The sequence below is a fragment of the Gymnoscopelus braueri genome (assembly GCF_963280865.1).
Source record: "Gymnoscopelus braueri genome assembly, chromosome: 16".
Taxonomy (NCBI): domain Eukaryota; kingdom Metazoa; phylum Chordata; class Actinopteri; order Myctophiformes; family Myctophidae; genus Gymnoscopelus; species Gymnoscopelus braueri.
In genome coordinates this window covers 7,727,965-7,740,138 of record NC_137616.1, presented here as the reverse complement: position 1 = coordinate 7,740,138, position 12,174 = coordinate 7,727,965, and the positions used below count along the sequence as shown (strand labels likewise).

The window sequence follows — 12,174 nt, the reverse complement described above, 5'->3', positions numbered from 1 at the left end:
TAAAAGGATTTTAAAATCAATCCTAAAAACAACCGGGAGCCAGTGTAGTGAAGCTAGAACTGGAGTAATATGTTCTCTCATCTTAGTTTTAGTTAAAACTCTGGCTGCCGCATTTTGAACAAGTTGTAATCTGTCCGTTGTTTTCTTTGGCAGGCCAGAGTAAAGTGCATTGCAGTAATCAAGCCGAGAGAAAACAAAAGCGTGGATCAACGTTTTTGCATCGTCCAACGACAGATAGGCTCTAATTCGCGCAATATTTCTAAGATGAAAGAAAGCAATCTTGGTAACATGATTAATGTGTGTATTAAAATTCAATTCAGAATCAATAATAACCCCCAGGTATTTATGATTGATTCTCTCTGCTCACTAAAACCAATTATGAGAACTTCTGTTTTATCCTCATTTAGCTTAAGAAAGTTCTCGCTCATCCAGCATTTTATACTGGACAGACAGGTCAACAACGGGTCTAGAGCGCAGGGGTCGTCTCGAGCTACAGAAATATATAGCTGGGTATCATCAGCATAGAAATGGAAATTCACTCCGTGATCGGAGATGAGTTCTCCCAGCGGCAGTATATACAGGGAGAACAATAAAGGACCAAGAATTGAGCCCTGTGGAATACCAGAACAGATGTCGTGTTTGTCTGAATAAAAGTCAGCTAGACTGACAAAATAGCTTCTGCCTGTTAGGTAGGAGTAAAACCAAGACAAGGCCGTGCCTGACAAACCAATCCAGTACTCCAGGCGTTGTATTAGAATTGTGTGATCAATTGTGTCAAAAGCAGCCGTTAAATCAAGGAGTAGGAGAACAGACTCATTTTTGTCGTCAGCGGACACCCTAAGATCATTAATTACTTTTACAAGTGCTGTTTCTGTGCTGTGACCTTTCCTGAAGCCAGATTGGAATTTGTTATGAACCTTATTGTTCTGTAAAAACACATCCAATTGATGGAAGATTTTTTCTAAGACCTTGCCCAGAAAAGGCAGATTAGAGATTGGTCTATAATTACCCAGCACAGAGGGATCAAGGTTGTGTTTCTTGAGTAAGGGCCTGACTACAGCCGTTTTCAGTGAGTCTGGAAAGACGCCTGATTGTAGAGAGCTGTTTACAATTTTTAGGATATCTCCAATCACACTGTCTAAAACTTCTTTGAGAAAAGGGGTGGGGATAGCGTCCAGTGAGCAGGAGGATGATGTCATCTGTGATATGGTTTTGCGGAGTTCCTCTTCATTAATTGCACAGAATGATATTAGGCTTCCCCTGGAGTGATCTACACTTTTACACCAGGCACCATTTGCCACATTTGCAGTGCTAGCAGCAGCATTCACAATACCAGCTCGAATGTTAAAAATGTTGTTATCAATAAAGGATGCAAACTCATCACAATTAGCTTTAGAAGCAGGGAGCGACTCCTTGTATAGGCCTGGGGGGGGGGGGGGTTGAAAGACGTTCAATGGTAGAGAATAAGACTCTGGCATCTTGCTTGTTGTCATTAATAATGCCTGAAAAATAGGTATATACTGTAGTGAGTTTGTTTTTTCTCCAAACTCGCTCAGCTCTACGACATTCTTTCTTGAGTGAGTGCATATGCTCGTTGATCCAGGGTGTTACTCTAGTCTAGAGTTAAGTTTCTTTTTAGTTTTCATAGGGGCTACTATGTCGAGAGCTGACTCTAATTTAAGATTAAAATGTTGAACCATATCATTCACTGAGGGAGCATCAGGTACACAATAAATAGTGGTCTGTTAGCTCGGGCTTATCAATAATACTGTCAACACTGATACTCAGACCTCTAGAGATCACCAAGTCCAGGGTATAGCCATGTTCATGCGTTGGCCCAACAACATGTTGATTAAAGTCAAAATTGTGCAGTAACTGTAAAAAACCCATAGCCACAACATCTGAAACAATGTCAACATGCAGATTAGCATCTCGAGAAATCAGAGTTCTGTCATAGTTAGTGGAACAGATAGATAAAAGTTCTGATATTTCTGTTAGAAATAAGACTTTACTGCACTTTGGAGGACGATACATACTAATCATAAGCACAGAGAATTGACTCTTCAATATGGTGGCCTGGTATTCAAAGGATAGAAAACTGCCAAGGGTCAGAAGTTTGAATTTTAAAGTGTCAGAGAAGATATTCGCCAGACCACCTCCTCTTTTTCCCTCGCGTCCTGAGTGAATGAAACTGTACTTTGGTGGGCAGGCAGCAGCTAGGAGCACCGCTCCATCAGAACTAAGCCATGTTTCTGTTAGAAAAATAATATCTAGTTTCTCTTTACAGATGAGATCATTTACAGAGGAAGACTTGTAATTAAGTGACCTGATGTTAAATACTGTAGGGCCAGGTTTAGCTTAAGGCATTCTACTATTGGGCTGTTGCCTCTACGGGGAATGCATGTTAAATTTGCAATGTTAGCAGAGTGTTTCAAAACACTCCTCGTCCTGGAAACTCTATTGAGATAACTCTATTTGAAATAACAGTGGGAATATTGTAAATCTTGCTTGTTACAAGGCTATCTGAAAGAACATTGGGCCAATACATGTTTGATGCTAGGCATATTGGACCCTGCAAACATCACTTATCAAATGTATTCTCTAGACATGTCAGCTGGGAGGCCATCAGGGTGTTCTTTCGATGGCGTCGTGGAGGGGGGATGGGTGGTGGGAAGAGCAAGGTTGGTGGTTGTGGGGCCTGGTGTTTGATTTGGGGGGTGAGTCTAATCCCCGCGTTAAACAAGTCATTCATGCTGCTGGTAAATTCCAGAATTTGTATTGGAGATATGGAAAAAGATGATGATGAAGAGGAGGAGGGTGATGGAGTTTGAAATTCTTCCTCACTGATCGACTCCTCTGTAGAGTCGACGTCTTTTTCCTCAATCACGGCGGGGGCCGTGGCAATCTCCTCCTGTGTATTGGGGCTATCAGCAGTTGTTTTCAGCACACTGTCCTTTTTTTTTTATTCCGAGACTTCACTATCAGTGAGTTCATTTGTTGTGGATGTTCCTCCACCATCCTTGGTGGGGGGGGGGGGTGTGTGGCTTCGCCCCCCTCCACTTCAGCTGCAGCATATTCATCCAAACAGAGCCAGAGGCAGAGGTTGTCGGAGGCACACGAAGAGTGTAGAAAACGTTTGACATGAACAACTCCCAGCTTGTTCAGTTGAAAACCATCTGAAAAAATAAAGTCAAGAAAGTGTCAAGAAAGTGTACAGATTTGTTGGTGCACAAAGTTGAAAGCCACTTGCTCAGTGCAGACGCCTTTTGTTGGTGGTAGTGGGCCACTGATGCCAACATCAAATGCATCATTGTAAATGGAAACACTATAATGTATACCCATTATGCAATTACAAATCAGTGTGAGTAAGCGTGCCTACTCTGTTTGATGAGTGTGTGCTGGTATTCAGGCTGTATTACTCTATTTGATGTGTCTATACTAATAGACACTTAACAAACACTGCGGTGGATTCAAATCCCTACACTATGTTGTGGTGGGCAGGTACTTTACCACTGTGCCATCTGAGCGGCTCGAGCAGAACACTTTTAACAGTTGAGAATAGTTTAACATTTTGAGAAATCATTATGTGGACCACCATCAGTTGTCCAATCACAACTGTACACAAATTCAGAGCTGCTTGCCCAAGCTGATGGTCTCGCTATATGACCCACTATCAACCACCGAAGCACACACACCCGACTACTGTACCACCATCTTTGTTTTCAAAATACAGTACGTTCATAGAAGACACAAATGTTGATACCGGTTGACAGGCTGTCACCGATAACAATATAAATATCATATATAAAATAAATCTAATCTTTTGTTCATTTTTATTTGCTAATTCTTTTTTTGTAACCAACAATTATATCTTTCAGGTTGCACATGAAAATCACTCTTACTGTAGCTGCTGAAGAATTCTGCAAAAATGGGGGGCGCACGTTCGAGACCAGGAGGCGCACTTTGGAGACCAGCTGAATACGACGAAGGAGAGCAGGAGAGGAGGAGAGAAGAGGAGAGAAAGAGAGAGGCGGAGAGGAGGAGAGAACAGGAGAGAAAGAGAGAGGCGGAGAGGAGGAGAGAAGAGGAGAGAAAGAGAGAAGAGGAGAGGAGAAGAGAAGAGGAGAGAAAGAAAGAGGCTGAGAGGAGGAGAGAAGAGAAGAGAAAGAGAGAAGAGGAGAGGAGAGAAGAGCAGAGAAAGATTAAAGAACAACAGCAAAGGGAAAAAGAAGCTGAAGAGAAGAGGCAAGAAGAACTGAATCAAAGACTACAAGAGTCACACAATCAAGCCAAAGAGCAGAATGAGAAACAACAACTTAGTGCCTTCATTTCAAAGGAACTGAGGTCCAAGAGAGATGTGCTGATAAGCCATCTGGATGAGTTTGAGGCAAGTCATGTATCAGCCAGTGGCAGAGATGAGCTTCTAGAAATCATCTCGTCAAAATGCAGCATCCCAGTTCCAAAGCTCAGTCTGGCTCAGCTGACTGCAGATGAGCTGCGGAACGTCCTGTCAGCCCTAGACACTCTTCTGTTTGATGAATGGATCAGTGCTCCTCCGTCCCTCAGCACACTACAACACACCCAAGTGTTCGTCACAGAGCTGTGTGCTCTGGCTCTGGATATATCTGAGGGAGTTTCCCTGCAAAGCATCTCCAATCATGTGCAGTCCCTGGTGGGGTCAATCAGCCAGTCAGCTTCTAATGATTTTGAGAGTTTCCTGCTGACTCAAGCCCTATATCTGAACCTCATGCACTTTTACACTGACTATGGCAGCTCTGACACTGATGGAGCCCTCATAGCCAAAACATGGGCTGAGGATGAGCTTTCCACTGAGCATCTCTTTCTGATAGAATTCCTCAGCAACCTCACATCATCACTACAGAGTGCCGTTGAGAGAGCCTCTGCATTGATTTTAACAACGGAAATCCAGTGCTTGAAGTTTCTCTTGTCCACAATCACACATCTAAATGGCAATGAGTCTCACACAGAATCCACTGAAATGCTCCTCAGACTTGTGCAAACAAACCAATGGACCCCAACAGAAGCATTGACTCTGCTCAAAGTGCTGTCCCAGAAATATGCAGATGATGCTCCAATAACTGAAGTCCTCAGGTGGGTACAAGTGTATGACATTTCACCAGAGTGGACGGATGACTCTGGGAACTCTCTCATCCAGGTTCTTGACATTGTTGGCCCGGAGAGATTCCAACTGGATTTCCAAAAGTCTCTCAGAAGGCAAGATGAGAACAGTAGTCTAGTCGCAGCTCTAGCAGAATAAAAAATTATCAGGAATTTGGATGATTCTTCGATTGATATGATAAAGACCATTACCACCGGTGTCCTGCAATATTCAGACAATACCCCTAAGCATGTGCCATTTATGAAAGATTCCTTTAAATGTGTAAACCTGAACGCAGATGACATGCAAAACTCTCTGTCTCAGCTCTGCAATGCAGTTTTTGACACAAAAGGCTGGTGGCCCACAGTGAAGCAGATGCTGCAGTGGTGTGTGCTGGTGCTGACTGAAAAGAGTGGAGCGCTACAACTGGTTGGTTTGGATGAGCACCCATGTGTCACAGCAATGTTTACAGCCACACAAGTATTGCTGGGAAACAAACTCAATGTTGTGCTGTCCTCTGATGTTCACGCAGAGGAGCAAACTAAGGAGTGGTTTGACTTCTACAAGCATCTTGGGATTTCTCTTAACACAAACCTGAAGAAACCTTATGCATTACACAGGGATGTCTACAAAGCAGACATTGTGTATGGAACCATGGATGACTTTGTCACTGATTACTTTCATTATGGCTTAGAGGTGATGGAAACAGGGAGCTCTCCTCAGCCTAGTCGTGGATTTGTCATTGAAGAAAGAAGTCTCAATTATTCCCATAATCTGGAACTTTTGAGATTCAAGGACAATGATGCCCTGGTGTTTGCTGCAGAGATCCTGCAAAGCCTCATGGGTAAATTTCACAATGAGAATATGGAAGTGAGACACAAGTTCATAAAGGCTCTATTTCAGGTTTTCCACAATAATCCAAGCAGTGACACAAACGCTGGCAACTTAATTGTCACCATCTCACAAAAGATTACTGGAAAGGCATTGCCTTCAAATAAGGTCTTTACTCTGATGTTTCTTGAGAATCTCCTGAGAATGGTTTCTACAGAAAACAGACCATCCCCTGGAGGCAAATTGTGTTTGGAGATTCTATTTGCCTGTGCAGTGCAATTCCAAGCAACAACAACTACAAAAGAACTCTTCCAGATGGCTTCAAATCTTGGGGAACTGTGGTCACCAGTAGAGGCCTTAAACCTCCTTGGAGCATTAACTGACCATCATCATGATGAAGGCTGTATGGCCATCAAGAAGATTTTATATATGATGGCAACATATCAGATTTCTTCCAAGTGGACAGATGAGAACAAACAATCTCTCCTTCAGCTTTTAGTTTCATGTGGAACAGAGAAGATGATCCAACACTTAGAACAGAGTCTTGGAGCTGAGGAAAGAAGCATGGATGCTATTTTTGATGAAATAAGGCAGATGAAAGACATTGATGGACCAACATTGAGGAAAGTAGAAGTTGTAGTAAACCATGTAACAAACCTGATTGAAACTGGCAAAATTGAAAACCACACAGATGTACGGCGAGCTAGGAATCTGAGTCACAGCATGGACACAGAAGACCTTCAGGAGATCCTGGCAGTCTTATGCAATGCTGTACACCTACACAAGGCTGAAAGGAAGTGGTGGCCCAGATCTACTCAGTTGATAAGCTGGTGCCTCTTGGCCTTGTCTGACACTGGAAAGCTGTTGGAGATGGGCACTGGAGAAGGAAAGTCTTGTGTCATAGCCATGTTTGCAGTGCTGCGTGCACTTAGAGGTGAACAAGTAGATGTGGTGTCCAGCTCATCAGTGTTATGTGAAAGAGATGTAAAAGAATGGAACGACTTCTATCTGTACTTTAACATCACAGCCGACACAAACACAAATAAAACTGAAGATAAAGATCGAAAAAAATGCTACCTGAAGGATGTGGTCTATGGAACCATCGAAGCCTTCGCTGCAGATCACCTTCGCCAGATATTTGAGATGAAGGATGTGAGGCCTCATCGCAACTACCAATGCATCATAATTGATGAAGTGGACTCATTGCTGCTGGACCAGGGAGTTCAGCTGACCTACCTGTCCAGCCCCATGGTCTCCATGCAGCACCTGAACGTTGTTCTGGCCATGATCTGGGGCCACGTCAGGCGGTATGGCTTCCTATCTACAGGACACCACACATTTGTACAGGGTCCCCTTGCTCCATTCTTCAAGGCCACATTTGACTCAATTGACACAGAAGAAAATGAAATTGACCCAATGGACATTTTACATATTGCTGAAGAATCCAACATTGTGCCATAAGGATTTACAGAGGACTATCGACTAAGTGTAAAAGAACTACATACAAAACTGAAAATTGTGAGTCAGGATGCCATGGTCAATTTTTTCCATAAAATTGAACAGTATGTGCCTTATGGTTTTACTGTTTACACTTTAGAGGACAATGGATTGCTCTGTCTTAGGAAGTCCAGCCCATACAACAACCAGGACATTCCGGACCTTAAATTCCTTGTTTTGGAAGAAGGCTTGTGTTGTCCTCTCTATGATTCAGAAGAAATTCTCATCAAGCCCATTGCAGAATTAATATCAGAGAAGATTCAGTACACCAGTACAGACAATAAAGACAAGATCTGCATCCCTGGATTCCTGAGAAATCTGACAGAGAAGAAAGTGTCGGTGTGGGTCCAGAATGCATTTCTGGCAATGAGACTGAAGCAAGGACGGGAATATGTTGTAGAAAATGACAGTGTCTGTCCTGTGGACTTCAGATCCACTGGTATTGTAGAACTGAATAAGAAATGGGGTGATGGTCTGCAGCAGTTTGTTGAGATGAAACATCAAATAAAACTGAGCACAATTTCAACAGTGACAAACTATGTTTCTAACGTCGCCTTTTTTGAAATGTACCATGGGAAAATATATGGAACAACAGGGACACTTGGGAACAAAACAGACATTCTGTTTTTACAAGACCTATATCCAAATCTTTCAGCCTGCAAAATGCCAACATTCAACAGGAAGAAGTTATTTGAGGTCAAAGGCACAGTGAAGACTTCTACTGAAGAGTGGAAATCTGAAATAAAACATGTAGTTATGGGTGAAATTTCCCCAAATTCATACAGAAATGGAAGAGCAGCCCTCGTGATCTGCGAAACTATCAACAAAGCCCAAGAGATCTACAAAGAGCTGAAAAGCAACATCCCAGAAAATAAAATCAGTCTCTACTGCCGCAGTGACATGGACAGTTTAAGTAAAATAGATAAGGAACTGCTTCCTGGTGATGTCATTGTTGCCACAAACCTTGCCGGGCGTGGCACAGACATAAAAGTTTCCAAAGAGGTGAACAATAATGGAGGATTATTTGTGATCCTCTCCTTCCTTTCTGAGAACAAAAGAGTGGAACTCCAGGCTTTTGGCCGTACAGCACGAAAAGGTAAACCCGGATCTGCTCAGGTAATCATGTCCACCGATCATCTACAGCAGTCCTTAAGGACAGTGTCTTCTCTGGAGGAAGCTAAGAGCACAAGGGACAGACTTGCAGCAGACAAGATAAATCACATGATGAATGATGTTGATGAGATGAAGCTGCGGGAGGATCTGTTTTCAGAGTACTGCGAAACTCTTCAAGACATCCACAGAAACACAGATGCAGTTGAAAGAAGGGTTGTTGTTGACATCATGAATGAATTCTGGGGAATATGGCTGCAAATGAAATCAGAAGAAATTGACCAGTTGAAGAGAAATGACTTGCAAAAGGGCTTGAAAGATGATTTGTCTCGGGCAAAATCTCAGTCTCAGAATAAGACTTCACCGTGCTCTAGCATTTATCACTACATCAAGTTTGGGAATATTGCACTGAGTGAAAAACGTTGGGATGACAGCAATAGGCTTTTTGAAGAAGCCATGAAAGATGAAAGTTGGGCAGCCATAGCTTTTTACAATCATGCGTACTGCACTGTTATGCAGAAGAAGGCGGATTACCTAACTAAAGCCAGAGAAGATCTAAGTAAGGCACAGAAATCTCTGAAGTGCATCAGCGAGGAAGCTATAGTTTGTCTGCAGTTTATAAGAATGTCCTCTCCAGACTCAGCCAACAGTAGCCCAACCAGCCTTGAAAACCAGTTCACAGCCAAGAACAAAATGTTTGAATGCTTGGATAAAAATATCAGTGAGGCCATTACAAAACTGGACGAAATAAAAGAAAAAGAGAGGGATGCAGAGGTCAAGAAATCACCAGTTTTCTCCCTGTGGTCGACTACTGATGAAGATCTCCAAATGGAAGCTTACAATCTCTACAATCGAGGCCTGCAATATGTCTTTTCTGTAGAAGAAAAGCCTCAATTCTCATGGGGAGGGCTGCTGGTGTTCTTTCTAGGAGTTTTACAGATTATTGGAGGGACATTGCTCACTGCAATTGGATTTGGTGTAGTTGGCATGGGATTCATCACAGAAGGCATATCAGACTGCATCACTGGCATAGAGGCCATGGTGAAAGGGGAATTCAGCTGGAAATCATGGGCTGTAGGGAAAGCCATTTCCATTGGTGTATCCATCATTGGGTTTGGAGTTGGAAAGCTGATTGCAAAGGGCTTTAAAGCTTGTAAAACGTTAATTCAGGGATTAATTGGGGGCAAAGAACTGAAGTCAATGCCAACGTTTCTGTCCAAAATGGCTAAAGATACTACAAGTCAGGTTGTACAGACAAACTTGAAGAATGCATTAACACTCACTGCTAAAACAGTGGCAGAGGAAATCTTTACCTATGGACTTGGGAAGGCAGAAGAGAAAATACTGCAAGAAATGATTAACACAATTGAAAATGATGTGAAAAGAGGAATTCTTGATGATGTGAAATCCAACATGGAAAAAGGAACCACGGCTGCATTAGTGGACTCTATTATACTGTCCCACATTGAGGATAAACAACACATTTCTGACCTCCTGCAGGACAAGAACAGAAAGAGGCAACTGCAGGACATTTTCAAAGACTTAAGTGAATGTGCAATACAACCATTCTATGCAGACCTCAGCTGGCAGAACCAGCTTAACTCATCCATATTTGGAGTGATGGACAAAGCTGAAGCAGTGGCTAAAGAAGAACTGAAAGGAGTTACACGTGCAATTCTGACAACTATCAAAGTTGCCCACATGGGGGTACTGGCAGCAGACGCCATCGCTGCAATGACAGGCCTCTCCAGCAGTTTCTTCTCAAAACTTGAGAAAGAGCTGCATAAATTTAAAGAAGAAAACATTTTTTCAGATAAAGTGAAAGTAAATGAGTTGTCTCTGTCAGACACTGAGATGCTGAAAGAATTCAAGCAGGATTTAGCCGGCACCATCAGTGCTTTACTGGCCAATGCTTTTGTGGAAGTCTTCCGCCAGAAGTTCTCCAGTCACCTTGTTTCTTATGCCCAAGGCAAAGTAAATGGCTTAATTGGTAGTCATGTAAGTACTGGATTAAAGACTGAGAGAACACAGGAATTACTCAGAGCTGGATGGAACAACATAAGCATTGCATACAAGCCTCTAGACCCTGATTCTGAACAAACAGGAAATGCAGTTAAACGCTCACAGTCATATGCTGAAAAAATAAGGGAACCCACAACGCCAGGTACCCTTCTCGATATCAGAGTCTTCTCAGAAAGCACTGACACTAAGGTTGTAATCCTCACAGAGGACAGCCACGGCAAACTTAGAAAATTCCAGACGCTGAATCCAGGCACTAGACCTGCCAGTCAAACTGTGACACTGGTCTACAGACCAAAGAGCGCTGAACACCCAGACGGTCATTACGATGTACGAATCAATAACCAGACAGTGAGTGTAGTCAGCAAAGACAAGAGCTGCCTGTTTCACGCTTTGGCGCGAGGGATGATACCAGCGGCCAGTGATGAAGAGATCACTTCTGAAGCAGGACGCCTCCGATCCGTGGAGGCTGACGCTCTCCTCAAACACCCTGGCCAATGGGAGCCTTTTATCAAGCGCAAAGAGTGGACTGAAAAAATCAGAGGAGGGGACTGGTATATGGCAGAGGGAGCTGCAGATCAGATCACAGAAACCAAAAAGGTGCTTCGGAAAGAGGTTGGAAAAACACAAAAGTATTTGGTTTGGAGAAAACATCTAAGTGAAAAACCAGGTATTGGACAAATCATCCATGGAGATCACCAACCACCTGTGAGCAGTATATTGGACGCTTGGAAAATGAACCAGAATAGCAAATTAGCTAATGTCATGCTTGAAGGGGCAACAAACTCATCTCCTCTGGATAACAACCGGATTGCTGATGTGCACAAATATCATGGCCTTAACCTTCTAACGGTTTCTGTGCCAGCAGCGGTGCATCGAGAGTTTCCCAGTACAAAATCAGCATCATACAGACGTCTGGTGGCTAAGGCCATAAGCGAGGATGATGTTGTGAGCACCTTCAAACTTACAATCCTTGGTTCAATGACCAGACATGAGTTGAATAGCACCAAGAACTACAAAAACTTTCAGAAAGACAAGAAGAACAAAGCCAGGCTTGCCGTTTTTAAAGACAGTTTTCAGCAGCACGAAAAAAAGATGGTACAGGAATGGTCCGAGCCACTTCTAAGCAACGGTGTCATGACAAATGAAGATTTTAATGAGATTATTTCATGGATTGATAAGGAGTGCTACAATGATGAAAACGATAAACATAGGATACAAGTCTCCAGGCTCCTATGAAAAGGTAACATCACATTTAATACAATAATACAATAAAGTGTACTGTACAGTGTACATACATGAATGTTTATAGTATAAAATTAATTCATACATGGAATGTGGTACATGAGATATTTAAGTACACATCCAATTAACCACTTTGACATTCCTATTTTGGGCATGTTTTCAAAAATGTTTCTAAATGGAAATGGCACATTTAAAAGCTACATGTGATGTGACATGTGAGCTTGTAAATTGTCTATTTCCGCTACGTGTAAATTATAAAATAGAGCTTAAGAGTGGTTGAGAGAGCAATCTTACATTGTGTGCATTCCATTATGATTAGCAGTTTAAAACGTGTCCATTTGTGTTCTATTTAC

At 42.5% G+C, this 12,174-nt stretch overlaps 1 protein-coding gene across 1 annotated transcript; it reads left to right on the top strand.

Annotated features, from left to right (window-relative positions):
* Positions 1 to 6,555: 6,555 nt before the first annotated feature.
* LOC308103171 (protein translocase subunit SecA-like) lies at positions 6,556 to 9,560 on the top strand. Its single transcript, XM_080453057.1, is given in 3 exon segments — positions 6,556 to 7,408; positions 7,412 to 8,911; positions 8,913 to 9,560. Coding segments are annotated over 3 exon segments (2,292 nt in total). The 5' UTR covers positions 6,556 to 6,673; the 3' UTR covers positions 8,970 to 9,560.
* The last annotated feature ends 2,614 nt before the right edge of the window (positions 9,561 to 12,174 follow it).